Below are 20,670 nucleotides of genomic sequence, written 5' to 3'. Positions count from 1 at the left end.
AGTCAAAAGTTTGGACACACTTTCCAATTAAATTCAATGGAAAGTTTTGACTGGTACTGTACATTTAGATTGATCTGCCCTAGTCAGTACCCATAAACACAAACACTGAAATGCCATATGATGGAGAGGGAACTTCTCCTAAAGCATGTATGTGTAGAAGGCAGAAGTTCTGTCCACATTTAAAATCACTTTAAACTGAATTTAGAACCCATCTGAACTGTATTTATAGTATAGGGCACTTGGTTACATGACAAATGTGGATCTAAACTCTTCTGTAAATTGCAACATTTATATATCTAAAATATTATGATTAAGATAGTTTTGAGAATTACTTAAAAAGTATAATCATCTGTTATTATTGCCTTGTAAAATGGCTAATAGAATTGTATGTGTAATTTTAGAAATACATAGACTTGAAAAATTAAAAAAAGAAAAACTAAATGTTCAATACATTGTTGGCAGGCCATACAGCTGCTTTTAATTCATCTGTAGATTACAGAGGGAGAAATCTTGGAAACATGATGCATTTAGTGTGTAGTAACTGTAAATGACTTGGAGATTGGAAGTTTTTCATAGTAGCTCCATCTCTGGACTCTGGATTTATTCTGCAGATTGTTTTCATCAATACAAACAACTCTTGACTTGTCTTCCACCCCTCATAGGTAAAGTGCTGCAGAGAAACATTCTGATATAATTTAATGACCATTCATGACATGAAGACAATTGCATTGGATAAGATTGCACTGAATAATAAAAACAATTTCAGAACAGTCATTTAAAACTAATTCTCTTGAGTCGGATATAGAGTATAGAGATATAGAGTCGGAGTCACCGGGCTGCAGGATTCACCTGGACTCTAGCTTCACAACAAACTCTACTCTGCCCACCACACATGCTAACACTTCAGCACACAGGTAATCAGGTGAGAGGGATTCATGTAAAGGTGAAGAAAGGAGGAACTCACAGTGAAGAAAAAATCCTAATGGTACGATCAATGAATCCAATTTAAGTTTGGTTCTCCTCGTGTTTCTGTTCAGCTTTCTGAGGAAAGTAGACCCTTGGCCTTCTAGTGCTGTATTTCTAAGTCTAATACATTTAAGGAATAAATTCAACATTTTGCTTGAATTGGCTTATATTCTGCTGAGATACAGAAGTTTGATTACACTCTCGTGTCAGTTCAGTGAACATCAGGCTATAGCCAGAAACCAGATACAGTAGCTTAGCTTAGCTTAGCACAATGACTGCAAACAGAGGGAAACAACTAGCCTGCCTCTTCTTGTTTTCCTTCCAGAAAGTTCATCACTATATTAACATGTTATATTTTGTCTGTTGACATTGTGCCATGTGTGTTATCATAGAACTGAGCTTCAGTGTCTATGCTAAGCTAAGCTAAGCTAACTGGTCACCTAAAACACGCCACCAAAAAGCATGTAATCATATTTTCCAAAATATCTAATTTATTCACTTAAAGTGGGTTTGACTTAACTGCCACAAAATGCAGCATTACTGAACCTACTTTACTTAAAAAACCTTCGCAGAAACAACAGTAGAAGAAACACTAAAGGTCCCAGACTGTCTCATAACAAATAATAAAACACAAATCCTCTTAAAACTGCAGTTTCACTGTGAGTTTCAATCCACTACATATTTTAGTTTAAATGCTCATTCTTGACCCTGGATATAAAGACGAGAACATCACAACAACATTGTCATTCAGTTGCTGTTCTGGAGCTTTCTACTGTATCACTTCATCTTCTTAACAGATCAAGCTGCTCAGTTGTCATAGAATACTGTTCTTAAAGAGGCCACATAGATTTTCATGACAAATCTGTTGAGGAAGATCATAGATACGTACAAAAGCTCACATAATTCATGTCTTGCAAAACTAAGAATTTGACAATGATTTTTTTTCCCATCACACCAAAAAATTTTAGTGATAAAAGAACCATTGAAATAACAAATTCCTTCAATGGTAGTAAAATAAACAGCAACAATTCTGATCAGTTTCTCATCTTTTATCCTAGGCCTTTGCATTTTAAAAAGTGCTATACTTTTTTTTTAAAGCAAAAATACAAAACATGCTCTAGTTCCAGCTTCTTCAGTATTCAGTATTCGAATTTTGGAATGTTGCTGGATACTACTACTACTACTACTACTACTAATAATAATAATAATAATAATAATAATAATAATAATAATAGTATCCAATGTGCTAAAGCATTAATATTCTCACCAGATAGAGCTTAATACATACAGATGATCTGGTGCCAAATCGTCTGTACGTATATCTGATACTGCCTCATATGATATTTTCACATAAAAAAACACATTCAGATTTCCATAGGCACAGGGGTTCATATGGCACAATAAACTAAAAGAATCTAAGCTGTCTGACAACAAACATTTAAATACAACAGAATTAAAACAATCAGAAATATCAACTCAACAAGGGTCTGAAATTAACCATCAATGTGTGATTGTGAAGTCAGTGGCAGGTATTTTTCTACAAAACATCCTGAACCTCTGCTGTATGTCCAGAGGTTTGACTTAAGTGGTGAAGCCCAGACATCACTTTTCTAATAACCAGGATACGACTGATTATCTTCGCTCCAAGCAGCTGGTGCCGTCTGGAGAAACTTGTCAGATGAGAAACTTTTTTCCTAATCTTTTATTGTGTGCTTCTGGGTGCAGCTTTGTTTTCTCATCTAAAGATTTTTTTTATTTCTCAGCATTGTAAAGGTCTGCCTTTTCATCACAACACCAACACCAACTTTCTTGTAGGCAAGAAAATCAATTTAAAAACTGATGAAGTTGGAAAAGCATAAGCAATGAGGACAGCTGTATGTGGTTTTAAATTAATGTGCTAAAATATGCTGAAGCATTAAATATTTGGAGCTGTGTGGGAAAATATTGTATATTCTGGTGCATAGGTAAAGTCTTTCATAATGTTAAGGCTGTTTACTTCCTGCCACAGCAGCTGGTGGAAAAGTTTTCAGATTAATTTCAGACCCTGAGTACGATCAGAGCCGAGCAGCATGTCACTGTGGATCCATGTTGCTCTGATCTGAGACAGTACAGCCACCTGAACAGCACCTCTGCCTTACAGGGCTTTTACACCAAAAGCACAAGTTTGACATCAGTCACAGCAGCTGTGAGCGTCATAGTGGCAGCACTGCACAATTTAGGTTGTTTCAACTCAGTTTTTTATATACAAATTGGAAAATGGTTGATGGAAGCACACTTAGTAGATGCTCTAGCGTCATGGTTTGGTGTTTTGTTGGATCACATGCTGCTTGCTCTTCATTCTGAATCCTAACTCAAACTACTCGCTCTGCAAGTTTGGGCTGAGAAAGCTGTCAAGTTGCTGAGGTGAATCTACCGTCAGGTTTCTTTATGCTTACAGAGTTGGACAAAACATAATGGAGTCTGGACTGTTGAATTCAGGTAGTTCTTTATATGTTTGGGTCTGCAATAAATGATTGTAATGAATTTTGAACTGATTTCACAAAACTAATTAAATGTCACCATGACTGTGTTTACGTAGCTTCAGGCAGACACACTGCAAAAAAACATCCATCAACCCTTTTTTGTTTTTCAAATTTTCTTAAGCAAAAATAAATCTACAAATTTGGTTGGAATTTTCTTTTCTATTGAAATCAGTTTATATATATATTTGTCTTTTCTATAATTAATTTCCATTTTTCTTGAATCTAATGGAAGAATATGCCTTATTTGTGTTTCTTGTTTAGGAAAAAACAGAAACAAGTTCTAGTTCTATTAAAGTTCTATTAAAATATTCTGTACTGGAAGATTTTTGTTTAAGAAAATGATGATTTTGGGAATTAGTTATATAAAGACATGTTGATCTTCTGCAGAGCAGCTCTGTGGATTTGGAGGCTTTAATTATCACTGACGTCCTTCACTAGAACCTGCACTAGAACGCTGTCAGCAGCGCCTGAAGCTACATGTCAAAGGTCAGAGATAATCTGAAAGAGGGAAAAGCTGACGTTTGGTCCAGTTTCTCTGCAGCTCCAGGACGAGGACTGGGATCATGACAGCATCAGAGTGCTGACATTAGAGTTTTGATTCCGGGAAACTTAAGTTCATCATCCAGTAGGATCAAGCATCCGCAGAAGCGCCAGAATTTCAAATTCCAAACCACCAATATTACAAGCCCAAAGAACAGAAATAGAGCTGATGGCTTCATACTGAAGCAGCAGATCAGCATCAAACCCACCAGACAGACCTGGCATTTACCAACGTCTTATCTGGAGTACGATGACTGTTCCTCAGTGACAAAGCAGTCAGAAAGGACAGACCTTCAGGTGCCTGGGACGGTCACCAGTCTTTGAAAGAGCAGACTTTTCCCCCACCTCTGTCCACAGCAACAGATTAAAAAATTTAAAAGCAGAAAAAATAGTAATAAAAACAAAAAACATACTTGGATTTTTTTGTTAGAGATTTGTTTTCACATCTGAGGGAGCAAATCTGTAAACCAGTCCAGACTACAGCACAGAACTGGTAGAACGTCATGTCACTGTAGTGATGGTCTCCAGGGGGAGGACGGTTTATGGCAGCAGGTGGGGTCAGATGATTGGGTTGCTGCGGTCAGCGGTCTCAGCCTTCTTCAGTTTGCCCTTGCTGAAGGTCTGGATAGAGCTCAGCAAGGCGGCACGACCTCCCCCTGCTCCATCAGAGGAAGACAGAGGACGGGGAGGAGGACCGGTGGAGGGCTGTGGCATAGGAGGGGGTGGAGGAGGAGGGGGAGGAGGAGCAGTCTGGACTCCTGGAGAAAGAGAGAAGTATGAAAGGAAAAAGTGTGAGAAAACATCTAGAGTTTATAGTAAGATTCAGTTTCACCAGGGGTTAGCTGCACAAAGATATAACTGGTCTCTGCTGTAGTCTGAGATTTAAAGGAGAAGGCTGGTGATTTGCTATGTTGTTATTATTTTCCATAAGTCCCACACAGAGACTAAAGCTAACAGTGAACTTCATGTGTTCACTATAATGCCTGTGAATCAAACAGGTAAATCTCATAAACCTCCATGGTTGTCTGACAGCACCACAGCAGATCACCCAGCATATTCAGGACTAGATTAAAAAAAAAAACAATCAATCCATCAAAACAAACAAACAAAAAGCAAAGAACTGCCCCCACTTTTTACTGTCTGATGTTAGAAAGATCCATTTTTCTGTGCTCTGTTCACACAACTGCACTAGCTTCATGCTCAACATGAAAACATTAACAAAAAGAGCAGAACCGTTCTACAGCACAGACTGATAAGCTAAAACAGCTCTGGATTCACAGACATTACAGTGAACAATGAAATTCAGTGTGGCTTTTCATCTCTGTATGGAAAATAACAAAAACAGAAAATCTCCAGCCTTATCCTTTAAGGAGCAACTACATTACACCCAGTTTGATTTTAAATCAAACACCTGCAGAGGCTGCAAAGAATAAAGCATTACAAAGCACACTGAACAAATAGAAGTGCTTAGCATCCCACTGTCTAACAATGGAGGAGAGGGAGGTGTTTGCCCAGTTATACTATACTAGTACTGTTATTCTAATAAGACACCTTTATAAAGGGTTTGAACTAATGGCCTCATTAATGATTAAGAGTTCATTTACTAATGCTTCACAGATCAGTTATCTTCCATCAATATGGACCAAATGGACCAATATGGACCAATATGGACCACTTTGGACCAAATAACCTGCAGCTCATTTTCTTCCTGTGACCTGAGGAGGTAAAAGGCTGGTGACATGATGATGAAGGAGGATAACCAAGGGGAATTTTTATTAACATCCCTGTCACTACGACTGCAACACTAAAGAAAAGTTCAAATTGGGATGATTCTGACTTTCTAAGCACATTTATGGATGTTTGTTTGTCACTGAGATAATGATTTCATTGGGAAGAATGAGTCACAATCTGAACATATGTACAATGCGTCTCATGAAGTGTCTTTGCTGTTTGAAATCCTCTGTTCTAATTAACTTAGAAGTGACTTGTAAAGCTGAAGTGAATTATTACCCATTAACAAAGCCATTAGTTATAACCTCTCTCAATCTGTCATAAAGGGTGACTTATTAGTATTTCTGGAAAGTGTTCTTTGCAGATTTTTGTCCAGGCTGAACTCAATCCACATTCAGTTCAACCTTCAGTTTAAACACCGATAATTGTGATACTACAAAAGCATGTGGCTCAGTATCAACATGTACTGATGTTTGTTAAAATCCTCATTTAAAAATGTGGAGTTGAGGGATGCAGTCGTTCCTAAAGTAAATACATTTACCTTTGTTATGTTAAAGAGCTGCGATATAGCCATTGATTACAAATGTGTCGTTTGTTCTTCCAATTTGTAACGGCTTTAAATACTACAGTTCCCATGAGCCTCAGTAACAGCTGCTATGGGAAAGACTGAAATTAGAGTTTGTGAATGTTCGGATCCAACTGATATAACCTTACCAACAGCTGCACAGCAACAGCATGTGAAGCTCTCTGATTGGATGATTCTTACACCAATGCCCTGTGGGACGTGCAGTTGATTCTCTCCTGAAGAAACTGTCTTCACAGCTGATGTCCTGCACTAACTGAGCTACTGCCCTGTGTTCCCTTACAAAGTCCACCTGTACTTTCTGTATTAGAACCACTTGTGGTGAGTTGAACCTAAACCTGGTACGTCTCTTTCAGCTGTGCCATATTGCATCCCACACTGAATGCAATCCAGGGCGCACAGGCAGAAAAGCAAAATGCTGGGGAGTTCAAACAAGTAGCTAAAGCAGAGGCCAAAAGCTGCAACAAGAGCCCACGGACTCCACCTGCTGTTTGACAACAGTGAATTATCTGCAGTGTAATGAAAGCACATCTATCAGTGTGACAGATGTAACCCAGCCTGGAGAAAACTGCCACTGCAGGAAACAATCAGCATTTTAAAGATGATATTTTCGGTGAAATAACCTGTTTCTAGAAATGTTTAGGAATCTAACAAGAGTTACAACGTAAGAAATTAGATTTTTGTTATGTAACAACTGCAGAACCACTGCAGTGGTGACAGATTAGCTCCAGGGTGGCTGTGGAGCAAACTGACTTTCATTACATACGGCAGTCCCAGTGCCCTTCTTTGCTTTTTTATGCAATATTCAGATGATTCTTCCAAAATGTCCACAGTTAATCTCTGTCCATGTTTCACAATTTAAGGTCTGTGCTCAAATCTCTGATCACATGTTGGCCCAATACAGAATATATATATATAAAATAATGCAAAAAAATGATCCCTAGTCAATGAAACATAAAGGTGACTAAGTGCTGACAGTGTAACTGCAGCAGGTCTTATGTCACTGCAAATTCATCTTTTAATAGAAATGAAGCCAATGATCACCCGGAAGGAAAGAATCTATTGAAAAATTGAATGACAAAACATTTTTAAGACTTTTTTGGAGGTTTGTAGTATAAGACAGCAGTATAATTGAAAATGCAGCTGCATTCTTTACTTTTAAGTGCATGTGTATATAGGTTACATATGCAAAACTCTTCATAGAAATATAAATAATCTTACCTACAAACCCTTTACATAGCTCTGTATAAACACACATATAGTCTTAGTGGATCACTGTGGGAATAGGAATTATTTCCATTCATAATAATCAAATCATGTGCTCGTCAAAACAGGATCACTAAGAGTTTTTGGCCCCTTAAGACCAATTTCCTAATCTGATGATCTGGACTCAAATCTCCTAAATGATCAGCCATTATGTAAATAATTTTCTGTGTAAATATGAAAAACCAGTAATGCAGATTAAAAAAATCAGCGCAAAAGTGTTTCTGCTTGTCCTTTTAATATTTCTGTGGACAAAGAATTATCTGAATATTAGACTAAACAACCAAAAAACGTCAAACTTCACTGAAGTGTCTGGTCAACTTTAAACAACTGGGAGGTAACCTATAGGCACAAAACAAGCTGCCATTTCATAGCTAACCAAAATTAAGAGTTATGAAGCATTCAATAGGTTTCGGACCAAAACCAAACATTAAAAAAACATGAGACCCCTTTTCAAACAAATAAACAACAGCACACAAAACAAATAAAACACAGACAGAAACAGGCAAAACACATGCTGACTGACAGATCACAATCTCCAATGAGAACAGCTGGACTGTCTGTGCAGATTGTGAGGTTTTTATAAAGATGTGTGGACACCCTGTGGTTCCTGGCAAACACTAACTCAGATCTCATCAGGCTACTTGGAGCAGGATTAGCAAATCAGAGCCAGGAGTATGCTAGACATTTATAAACAGTGCCACCACTACATAGTCCCTCCCCTGGACAGATTTGACCCTCGGTACATATGCTGGCACAAACATACTCCAGTCAACTGTATCATGGCTGTTTATGTTGAAGAGGTTACCCAAAGAAAATCACTGTCAGTTTTTTTTTAATTCACTTGGAATATTATTATTTTGTGCTGACAGCAAAAGTTCCAACAAGTTTCTCATTATTGCAAATTTCTCAAAATCCAATACCCTCATTTTAACCTGTCTGTGTTGGCTCCACACTTTTTAATTTAGTCCCTTTATATCAACTTCTTAGTTATTTGGAATCATAATCATGAGGCAGCTCTTTGTGACCAGGATCCTGCTGCGAAGCCAGGGTGCACGACAGCTTTAAAAACCAATGGAGGCCTTCATAGTTATCATAATCATCATCATCATCGCTGACATTATAAAACTTTACTTTACCCAACAACACGGTCAGAATGGAGCATGCTCTATGGTGGAGACAGCACAGGAAGAAGAGAGAGGGACATGACAGTTATTTGTTGACCAATCAGCATTTCCACAGTATCACCGGGACAACGAGGAGAGAAGAGAAGGAGGAGAGGAGAGGAGAGGAGAGGAGAGGAGAGGAGAGGAGAGGAGAGGAGAGGAGAGGAGAGCAGAGAAGGTGAGTACAAGGAGGAGAAGAAGGAAGACTAGGACAGACGAGAGAGGAGACAATAATACCAGTGTAGGAAACAAATATGACACATGGGAAGTCAAAGTATTGCTGGCTTTGACTTTTCACAGGATTTGATGTGAATAATAAATAAAAATAGTAAAATCCAACAACCATGTTTCCCACACCTGTGTCCAAATACTTAAGAGACACAACACAGTCAATGAGACACATGGCTACCTGTCTGAAAACCAGATAATCACATGACGAGAGAGAGGTAGAGAGACAGACAGGTTAAATCAATAATTAGTCTTCATAACGACACATGCAAATTTCAGATGTAACAACAAATTCAGTCAGTGTAAAACATGCTGAGGGAGCTGAGCAACATGCTCTCACCACACAGGGGCGTCACACAGTCTGCCCAATATTTTCCCAAACAGAAATGGACAGATAGACAGCACAGAAACATGAAGAGAGACAAATGAGAGGAAAGACTGACAGACAGTGGACAGACATTGTAACAGATAAGGGAGGACAGACATTTTAACAGACAGATGTGAGGACAGACAGTGGACAGGCAGCCTGACATACCTGTGGTGGATGGGGGCGTCGGGGACGAGGGGCATGTGGGAGGTGAACTAGCTCCAGATCCTGAAGACAGACCGAAAAATAGACAAATTAATAACCACCCACCATTATCAATCACTGTCATCACAGAAATATGGCCTGAAGAATAAATAACACCTAAAACGACATGTGCTTGAGTAACAAACTAATAAACAACATTTTTTAGGACACAAATCTTGGTGGCAGAATAATGAGACTGTGTATTTGTTGAGGGCACTAAATGCAGTGACCTACCAGAGTTATTGTTGTTTCTGACAGAGAGATCTTCCTCATTTTCATAAGTTGACTGCCTGGACTTCTGCGAAGGCACATGCACACACACAGCAGTGTTTACGCTTCACTGTACTGACACTTCACTATAGCTAACAAACCCAATTGTCTATTTCCAGTAGAAATACGTGTCTCTGTATTGTGTGTTTGTGCTTTTTGTTTTCTACCTTCCTCGCCAGAATCTTCCTCCTCTTCCTCTCCTCCTCGGAGCCGTGGTGAGACTGAGCTCTGGTTAGCCTCCTGTGCTGGTGGATCTTCAGTCAAACATTAATACACAACATTATCCTCCTTAGCATCAGCATATTAAATATTTACAGGCTGCAAATTACAAACTGCATTATTATGAGCATTTTCAGAAAACCTGCATCACTGCAAAACAGCAGAATCAAGCTGCAGATAAAAATAGTAAAATTTGATGCAACATTCCCAGAAAAGACAAAAAAAACAAAACAAGAAATGAGATTCAGGAATTTTTTTAAATCACCAGGACATAAGATACAAAAGTAGATGTGGCACAGGTCTCCAGTCCTTGAGGCCACTGTCCTGCTTGTTTACCAACTATCCCTGCCCTACCCACTGCTGATTACCAGGATCAGGTGTGTTCAGCCAATCAGAAGCTGGAAGGGCAGGGACAGTTGGGAAACAAGCAGGACAGTGGCCCTCGAGGACTGGAGTTTGACAACCCTGTAAAGGATCAATCTGCATTTACTTTACTGTATTCTAGAGAAAGGACTGGGGGTTTTACTGCTGTCAGACGTTTCCTAGAATTACTGTCCATTGGCCAGACAGGAAAAGCAGCTTACAGTAATTCCACACCGAGTTTGTGTGATTGCAACATGAAAAGGTTGCTGAGAAAATTATGTTGCAAGGTTTTTCCACATTTTTTTCTCTCAAGAGTCTGAGGAATTCCTCTCCCCACTAATGTCTCCAACAATATGAAACAGAAATGAAAAAAAATAAGTTAAAATGTTAAATGAGAGTAGTAACACACCACTCGTTGCTCCTCCTGCAGCCTCTTCTCCAGACTCTCCTTTGCTGTCTTTAGTGCTTCCTTTAGCCTGCTGGGAACCTGGAGTAGTGGAGGAAGGTTTTTATCACAGTAAATATTCTGAGCCCAAAGCAGTGGATGATGCACGGACGAGAGGAGTGGTATCAAACTGCACTTTTACCTTGATCTGGAGTTTTTCTGAGTGTTGGAGCTGGACGTCACTGAACAATCTGCAAAACACAAACTGTGACTCATCTGCAATAAGAGTCATGATGTTCTGCTTTCTGCTAATATCCTGTTACACATTTGAGACACTGCATTGTATTAAATACTCAGCAGCTGTGTTTTCCCGTATGAATGCATGATACCAACATTCTTCGTTAACCGTCAGCTTTAAGAACAAACTTAATCAAACAAACGTATTCGAACAAACACAAATTATTCATACAGTCATTTAAAGGTGATACCAGTCCACAGTCGAGTATTGCAGCTGCATGATAGCAGCTTTAATGACAAGATGAAGGGAAACATGTGCAGCTTTAGATTGAGCTGTTTCGGTGTGAAAAGAAAAAACAGATGAACTCACGGTGTCTGGATGAGCTCCGACACTTTGGGCATCCCACTTTTACAGGCTTCTGTGGACAGAATCGACTGCAGCACTGACACTGAAAACAAACACAGACGATAAATCAACAGAGAGCATGGGGGAATAACCCTGTATAAGTTAGTAAATGTGATGTTTCATATCAGAACATCTGGCGGTACAAAGTGCAAGTGCATATGAAGTTTGTTTGTGTGTGTATATACACACCCACGGCTGTGTAGGGAACAGCAGGGTATTGATCGACAGGGATGCTGTCTGGTGGTCGACCATACGTCATCTCGTACAGTAAATGTCCGAAGCAGAAGACGTCGATGCTCTCTGTGGTCTGAACAAAAACACACACACTTTTCTCAATCTTCAATCTTCAAATAACAAATTACAAACACATGTACATGTATTGAATCACTTTGTACATGAAGAAACCCGTTAAAACTAATTAGTTCAAAATATTTTTCTCTAATGTTACAAGACACATTCTTTTGTGTTTGGTCTTGATGAAAATTACTTTTTGGTTAAGTTTTGTAAATCCAGGCTCTGCTTATCGCTCAGTGTACGTACGTTGATCTTCCTGAACTGCGTGAAGGCCGGGCGCAGCACAGATGGAACTCCCAGCATACCGTTCTCCACATCCACAAATTGACACACGTCGTCATCCACAATGATGTTGGACGCATGCAGGTGACCAAAAAATATGCCGCCATCATGGAGGAGTTTCAGGCCCTGTGCCGACACAGACTGTTTTAATAACACTATAGGGTGTGTATGGTTAGCTGTCTGATTGTGTGTCTGTGTGTGTGTGTGTGTCTGTGTGTGTACGTATAGACCTCCAGGATCTGACGGCCATACAACTTAATGTGCGACAGTTCAAGGCCCTGGCTCTTCTTCGGGTTACAGTACTTCTTAAGGTAACTCTCTCTGGGCTTCATCTGGACAGTGGGAGTGCAGGGTAGAGACAGAACAACTTTAATTATAAAGATCCAGTTTCTTTAATACTTCACTACTGTGAGCAGCACAAATTAAATTTCAGCTCCTTCATTGTTGTGGGGAAGACAAGTCCTTAAAAATCTCAACTTTCTCTGACAACCAAAACAAGAGTATCTGAGTAAAGGGACACTTGAGTGAAGACAGGACATTTGATTATTAGATTAGATTAGATAACGCTGTGAACCTGGACTGAGTGAACCTTGAAGCTGGGTAATTAATTACTGAACTTCTACACACACAGTGCAGACCCAGATTTTGTTCCTGCTATGATCAACTATTTCTAATATTGCTCTGCTGGAATTACAACTTTGAAAAGGAAGGTTTGTGTAGAGTCCAGTGCTATTTGGCTGTTTGACAATACTTAAACTGAAGCAAGTTGACTCCATACATACAAACACACTCAGACACACACACAGTATACCTTACAGATGTGGTCTCTCAGAGACCCTCTCTCACTGAACGGCCGGATGAGCAGAGCTGAAGATTCACTGGTGCTGGAGAACAACAACGGACAGAGGTATGGGGTCTGCAGAGCAGGAGGAGATTGATTAAGAGTTAGAGATTTTGAATTAAATCTATCTTCTCTGACTTGTTTGTTGTTGGTCTGTTTACTGTTAATACTAGAAATCTAAAAACAGTATATTTAACTAATTTACAAATTTACTTGTGTCTGGACCACATGAATTCCACCAGTCAAAAGCTAAGATGGCACTCGAGGCCCCTTTGCTATGCAGCCGAGCTTTAGCAGGAGTTTTGTTGGGTTTACATTTGCATCATGACTGGATTTGGTTACTGCCTCATTTAATAATTTGCGATAATTATCTAAAAGAGAGATATGCAATTTAAATTACCAATGACAGCTAGATAATAATCTGTAAATTCAGTTTTAGCTACTGTTTGTAGTGGTTATGTCACCACCTAGATTGTGGCTGGGTTTGTGCAGTGGTGCATGCACACAGGTGCAGTGTGCACAATGAGTACGTACAGAGAGGCTGGTGAGCAGCTTCATGGCTGACTGCAGATCTTTGTCTGACAGGAACTTATCAGGACCCAGATCCACCTACAGCACACACACAAAGCTAATGTTAGTGATTTGAAAAAAGTTAGAAAAGTTAGAAAAACATTCTTAAAACTTACAACACAATAGGTTACTCTCTTGATTCACACATGAGATTTAAACCAATCACCAGCAGGATGCAGCACTTCTTGACTGGTTGATTCACTGTTAAAGGAGCTGGTGATCCAAATTATTAAGATGGTTTATAATATTTATAATTCATAAACCAGACGTAATAAACCGTCATGTTCAATACATGTATATATTTAAATTCGCTACATTACAGATGAAAGGTTTTCTTTATTCCTCTATTTTAGAGAGAAACACAACTAAAAACTATTAAATTATTCATTTTTTTAAAGAATATACTGATAAAAAAAAAATCATAAATGCATATATTCACTTTACTATAGATGCTTAAACTCTTCCATGTGCAGTAATTTCTCATAAAACAAACTGGTTGTGAAATCTGCTGGAGGTCATATGTGCACAAACCTTCTTTTTATTGCATTTGAAAAATAAGTTTATTGGGCTGAAAAACAAACTACAATAATCTACATGTTCAATGTGCATGTTTGGAACTTCATATAAAATCTGAGCATAATTCAGATGATCACAGTTCACTATATATAGCGATCGAGAAAAAATAAAAACTAAATGTTATTGTTTTTTGTTGCCTTAATTCAAAAAGCAGAACTTTATCATGTGTGAAACCTTTGTATTGAACTCACCCAGCTCAGCAGATACCTCTCTTTGAGCTGCTCTTTGTTCTTGACCAAAAAATATTTCTTCCTGATCCTCCAGCCTGAAAAACAAAGAACTTGTTACCTGTGCAGTTAAAAAAAATAAAAGCTTTATTTAAATATTTGACATTTGCCTCAAAAGACCACTTTAAAATATACAGCTCATCTGATCTTTAGGGTGATTCCAGGTTTTATTTGCTCAAATAAAAGGGAAAAATGTCAAGTCCTTTTCTTTTTTAGAGAAGAGCAAACCGAAGCAGATAAGTCTATTGGCTCAGTGATGGCAGCAGGTTTCACAACAACACACCAACTCCAAGTTTATTTTAGATGAACAAATAAAAACCATGGCTGTCAGTAAGTGTGTTGTCAGATGATAAATAGTGAACACCAGGTTAAGGTTGTACTCAGAGTGAGGGAGTCTTACCGATGTCTCTTAGAGGCTCCAAGACCTCCCACTTTGGGTCAGACCTGAAGAACATGGAGACCTGCTGCAGGGCGATCTCTGAGGCACCGACAGAGAGAGAGAGAGAGAGAGAGAGAGAGAGAGAGAGAGAGAGAGAGAGAAAGAGAGAGAGAGAGAGAGAGCACATTACATAAACATAACAAATAAAATAATGGATTTTCTTTTTACAGCAAAGACAGTTAACAGGGTCTTTAAACAATGAGCAGTCATTGTGCCATAACTGTAATATCACCTACTGTCCACACATGTCTGAATGAACAGTTTTCATGGCCAAATAAACAAAACAAAGGTAAGGGTCTTGTATGTTTACTACCACACTAAAGTCACAGATTTCCAGGTACTACTTGAAAGATAAGTGCGATGTGGTAAAATGTACAATATTTACAGCTGCATTGTACTAGTATGAAGTACCTGAAAATTAAACAGTAGCGTAAACACACTGACTATAATTTAAAAAGTAATTAAATAGTGTTTTTTCAGTGAAAATGAGACCTGTGTAGTTGGCAGAATAGTTGTTAGGGTCCAGGAACTTCTTCACAGGTAGGGAACTAGAAAGCAGGGGCTGCTGGGTAATAGTGTCCAGATAGGCCTGCAGTCCCCTCTGCCTCTCCGCTATGAACTCCCTGTCCATGTTTCCGATCAGCTTCTTCGGAGGAAGAGGAAGAGTGATGCCACACACCTAGAGAGAAAATGAGAAGCTGTTCATGCTTTTAAGCAGTTTGTTTTTTATCAGCACTAAACATGTTTCCCTTTTTTCTGCAAAGTCATACTTGTCTGAAGGTTTCAATGATGCATTTACAAAGACAGATGACAGTCAACTGAAAAAACTCAGACTCTCAGCAGGTTTGCCTCAGTTCTACTGTGTGTTGACTGAAGATCAGGAGCTGGTGTGAGGTCGAGGTCCGAGTGAGACCCGGAGAGGAAATGAGCAGACAAAACCTCAGCAGAAAAACTATTCCTGTTTTCCAGGGCTGATGTGAGTGGACCATGAAACAAGTCACAACTGGGACAATGGGACATCCAACCTCAAAGTCAGATCTGCTCCAGTCAGGTACAACACTGCTGTGCTGAACTGATTTCATATCCCAGCACACTGAAGAAGACGTTGAAGGGACTAACTCATAATTGCGATCTGACCTTTAGGGCATGTAACTCTCTAAAATAAATCAGTGTCTACATTTTTCCTTGCTTCAGTTGTGGTGGTGTTAAGACTTCTGTGAACTATCTAGAATTAAAGTGACAGTCAGTCAAAACAGCTTGCACAGGATGACCTGGCCAGAGCTGAATATTTACATAAAGATGAGAACATAGGTTAAATAAACGGCTCCAGCTCTGGACCAATTAGTATTTTCTCGGTGCCAAGTAAGACACTGATGAAAATAAGTGAATGAATTCTGGTTGAAGGTGACTCCTCACAAATGCACAGCATGCTTATAGACCAGGGAACTCTGCCATCCCTGCATTAGTGCACATGACTGATCAATGGTTAACACATACAAAAGACCAGAAACTTGTGAGGACTGTGCTCTTTGGTTTTACTACAGCATTTGATGCCACTGGTGAGCTTAAAGGTTATTTTTCCACATTAACCTCTAGCATGTTAGACCTCAGAGTAGTTTTCTCAGAAAGCTCCTCTGACTCCAGAGTTCCACAAGGAAATTTCACGGGTCTGGTTTTATTTAAATCATTAATTTGTAGAAGGTAATTGGGAGTCCAAAAACTAAATTAGACTTCAAAATAATCTGTGTGATGATTTGTTTTTCTTGCCTGCATGTCACTGACTGCTTTATGTTCAAAGTCATATTTCACCATGCTAGAGATATGTCATGACAATTTGTATAGACATTGTGTTCAGACTTATCATTTAGTGTCAAATTTGTAATTTTTTTCAAATATTAACTTCCCATCAGCTCCAGTGAATCTTAGCATGTGAACATGTTAAACTGAGATGATCTTTATACGGCATTATTATGATAAAAGCATGTCATTGTCAAATATTTGTAAAACGTGCTGGCTGCAGTGTCACTATACATTAAGAAGCTAAAAAAAAAAAAAAAAAAATTCTAACCATGAGAACAGGAGCTAAACAGTGAGACTGTGCAGTTCAAACTAAACCCAGTAAAAACTAAATCCAGTACAGCAACAATCATAAACACGCCATTTCACATGCCCATTCAAGGATTCTTGGTAACTGATGATGCAACGGCAAAGTCTTGAGCATGTTGTAACGAACTGTCCCTGGGCATCCCGAAAGAGGAAGGAGATTGGCCAAGAAGCAGCTGATTTGTGTGTGTAAATGTTGATCACAAGACTTGTACATTTACAGTCTAAGTTACTGTACTGCTGTTTTTTATGTTGTGCCAAAATATCCATGTCTAACATCACTACACCTCTGTGGTGTTCAGGATGTCCTGACCACTTTGATTTCACAGTATTTTAAAGCCCACAGACGTTAGTTTCTCTTGTCGTCTAATACAAGTGCTAAGACAGAAATATAAAACAAACTTTTTACGACACCTGTTCACAAAAAAACAAAAAAACAAAAAAAAATAAAAGGCGATTAATGTGTGGCTGAAACTTACCATCAGATTGCTGTTGAGGACATCGAAGTCACTGTAACGCCGAATCACCTGAGACACAGAAACAAACCTGTCAGTCACAGTGATGATGGACAGTTAATCTGCTAACAGCTCCGTGTTTTTTAATTCCCTTTTAAGTTACTAATGAGAAACAGACCATAAACTGAACAAAGCGTATATGTCTGTGTTATTCTATCCATTACATAAATACTGCACAGCCTGATCAATTTATCAGTACCATGTGCTTTTTGTTTTCTTAATTTGGGATTTCTTACAGGCCACAAATAGTGGCAACAAACTACAAAAATAATTATTACATATTATTTCCAGGATGCAATGAATGAAACTACAAACTCATTTTTTTTCATCGGTTCTGCTCCAAGACGAATTGTAATTGGTCGCTACCTGTCAACTAGGGCTGTGATTGGTTAAATTACCTGCCAGCTGTTGTCTGAAGACACGCCCCTCTGTACTCGGATGATGTACTCCTACAGGCAGAGAGAACATGGCCTTCAAAACATTTATTTCACAGCTATTTTAAATAAATAAAATGTACAATAACAAGGAATAGAAATTGTTGAAAAAAATGGCTTAACACTGGGAGAAAAATATCTTAAATAGGGATTAAGCAGGTGGAATTTGTGTGTGTTGTTGATCAGCCAGCTTCATGCATTCACTAAAAGTCCAACCAGTAATATTATAAAAATAAATTGGCCATTTTGAGGAGAAACCTGATTGTTAATATAAGTAAAAGTTTTAAAAATGTTATTTAAATATAACCTCGATTTCTCCGTTTTTTTTATTCAGTTTCATAAGTTGTAAAAATTACAAAAAAAGATTTTTTTAAAAGCCAGAACTAGTCAGAATTTTACAAGATAAAATCACATGTGAGCACATTTATAATTTTATGAGGAAAAGCATTTGTAGAAGTATTTGTAGTTTTATGATAAAAATGTAGTAATTTATATATTATGTCTTAATATTACAAGATGAAGTTGATATTTAAGTCTTCATATTTTTAGAATAAAACCAAAATTTTCAGAAAAAATGATAAGAATATAAACATAGAGTCATAGGTCTCCAAAGAATAATTTTATATAAAATATGTAAAACACTATATAGCTTTTAAAAATGTCAAACGCTTATAATCTTTGATTTTTCGTAGCATTATTAAATCTAACTCTTTGTGATCCACAAACTGGGCCCAGTCAGTTTGGGTTCAGTCACAGAGAAATCCTTTTCTGCGGCCCCTTGAGGCGTCATGTTCACGTAATATAACATAACTGGATAGATAAAATAATCCACTTTGCCTTTCTACATCCTTACAACAAGCAGGGAAAAATGCTTGTCTGCGGTGGAACCAGAGTAGATGCCCTGCTGAACCTAAATCAAAAGAGTATTTAATGAGTGTTTCACTTTCTAATAACTGGATCACACAGTTCAGGATCTGTCTGATCATGTAAGCATGTTCATATGTGTCTGTGTGGAGCTGCTGAGTAAACTGTTTTCATAATCAACTAAAATGAAAAACAAAACTCTTAGAACATGAAACCTGATCTAAACATGGGATTTTCCTTGAATCTAACCCGCTCAGTCCGCTCATGGTCTAATTTCTGCTTCTTGCTTTGGCCTGTAATCCTGCATTTATTCTAATGAGCTGAGCAGCTTTAAACAACAGCCAGGATTCTAGACTATAAACAAGTGACATCACTTCCTGTTTACAAACTCAATACAACATCCCATTGAGTTTTTTTTGTCATAATTCTTTATACTTGTGCTTTATGCATTCAGTCATGAGTTTGTGATGCCAAGTAATCCCTGGTTCCATGTTACTTAACATATAAACACTGGATTGACCTAAAAAAAACCAAACATATCAGTTAGTCCTGGATTTATGTTAAATTGTTAATTAAATATAACAGAGATGTCAGTCTGACACTGAATTGGGTTTTCTTCCTGTGTCTGGAATAATTTCCCTGTAAACCATAATTTTGCTGCTGCCTGTGTTAACTGATTTATGTTTTATTCATTTCATTATAAAGAGAAAAGTCCATTAGACTCCTTTCCTTACAGTTGGTGACTTGGAATTAGTAACTACAAGGAAATTAGCAGTATTGCTTGACTACTTGCCCAAAGAAGAGGCCAAACCATTTATTTTGGAGCTGCTCACAAGAAGAAACTGTGAAAAGTCATCTGACACATTCACAGTTAACATAATGTTGTAGCTTGCCTCTAAATCGTTCAGGTCTAGCGTTGAGAGAGATGCCAAGCCAGACTCTACATTCAGATCCTTTCTCTCTTCTGTTCGGCACAGACTGTCCATAGAAACCACCACGTGTCAATAGTTATATGTTTGCCACTGAAATTAATTAATAACACACACAAAACTTTTAGTAGGGCTCCCTTATAGCTATGCAATAAAAACAGGTTTCCTGTGGTTTTACGGAGGCTGGTTCGGTTCTGAGCCTTATTCGGTCTCTGTCATGGTTCCGGTCCAGATTCCTTGGTGTCAGCAGTTTGCTGTGGGCAGTGGGGCTTCCAGGAAGTTGTTTAATCACGGACAGGACCCGGTTGTCTGTCTGTCCGATAATGCAGTCAGGGTGCCCTGCAATGCTCTGCACCTTGTATAAGAGACTGCCAGCTGGTTCATGAGGACAGCAATGTTGTTATGTTGTTACGGCCACAGTGACTTTGGTAGTCAGCGGTAGTTTGTGGGTAATGTAGTCATTTACAAAAAAGCAGGCAGGTGAAGCTTCTATACCTGTGTCCGATAACGGAATCAGTGACGCAGCGACAGATTTAAAGACTCCATTAAATAATAAAACATATATATCTATGAAACCCACCTGCAGTAAGAAATTTCTCCAGCTGGTAAAGTTTCCACATTTTAAAGCACAGACTGTTCACGGTTCAGTAACGTTTATTTCCAGTTCACACTCACCGTGTGGGACTGCAGGTTCTGGCTGGTTTCGATCACCGCGTTAAGGGGGACGGTGTCGTCCAGCAGCAGCCTGCCGGGGACCGGCTTCTCCAGGAAAGACATCCGGGGGGATTAATGGTTCAAGTCTGGTCTGAGAGTCCGTCTGTCACTGACTGAATCCGCCAGGAAGACACCGAGGCGGCGCCCCACAGAGAGGAGGACGGGCAGCAACAGACTAGCCGTTAGCTGTTAGCTTAGCTTTTCGTAACCAGGAAACGCTGCTCCGATAGAGATGTCATCAAGTTGCTTTGTTGACGTAACCGGAGTTGGAGAACGACGTGAAGGTGCGACAGCGCCACCTCGTGGAACATAAGGTGAATGTAAGGAAGGAAAAAAATGACAAAAACACTAAAGGGAAAAAAAGCAAAATCTTTATAATACAATAAAATAGCCTTAAAATTTTCCCTAAACACTTAACCCCCCCCAAAAAAA

General features: G+C 38.7%; 1 protein-coding gene across 3 annotated transcripts; it reads right to left on the bottom strand.

The window, feature by feature from the left end:
- Window positions 1-393: 393 nt before the first annotated feature.
- Window positions 394-20,465, bottom strand: pxk (PX domain containing serine/threonine kinase). 3 transcript variants are annotated; one of them, XM_026305931.1, is made up of 19 exons: window positions 20,200-20,465; window positions 17,696-17,746; window positions 17,262-17,309; window positions 15,172-15,358; window positions 14,641-14,718; window positions 14,205-14,278; window positions 13,402-13,476; window positions 12,838-12,942; window positions 12,257-12,358; window positions 11,991-12,152; window positions 11,640-11,757; window positions 11,415-11,493; window positions 11,010-11,058; window positions 10,832-10,909; window positions 10,008-10,094; window positions 9,805-9,868; window positions 9,535-9,594; window positions 8,745-8,773; window positions 4,660-4,786 (listed from the first exon to the last, which is right to left on the bottom strand). In XM_026305931.1, the coding sequence occupies exons 1-18, from the start codon at window positions 20,299-20,301 to the stop codon at window positions 8,757-8,759; spliced, it is 1,536 nt and encodes a 511-aa protein (XP_026161716.1). In that variant the 5' UTR covers window positions 20,302-20,465; the 3' UTR covers window positions 4,660-4,786; window positions 8,745-8,756. The 3 variants fall into 3 exon arrangements, with proteins under 3 accessions (XP_026161714.1, XP_026161716.1, XP_026161715.1); XM_026305929.1 differs by lacking the exon at window positions 8,745-8,773 and having other exon boundaries at window positions 394-4,786; XM_026305930.1 differs by lacking the exon at window positions 4,660-4,786 and having other exon boundaries at window positions 5,744-8,773.
- Between the last annotated feature and the right edge of the window lie 205 nt (window positions 20,466-20,670).

This window comes from Mastacembelus armatus, chromosome 5 (assembly GCF_900324485.2).
Source record: "Mastacembelus armatus chromosome 5, fMasArm1.2, whole genome shotgun sequence".
Taxonomy (NCBI): domain Eukaryota; kingdom Metazoa; phylum Chordata; class Actinopteri; order Synbranchiformes; family Mastacembelidae; genus Mastacembelus; species Mastacembelus armatus.
The sequence above is the reverse complement of the archived record's forward strand: the minus strand, read 5'-3'. Positions and strand labels throughout refer to the sequence as shown.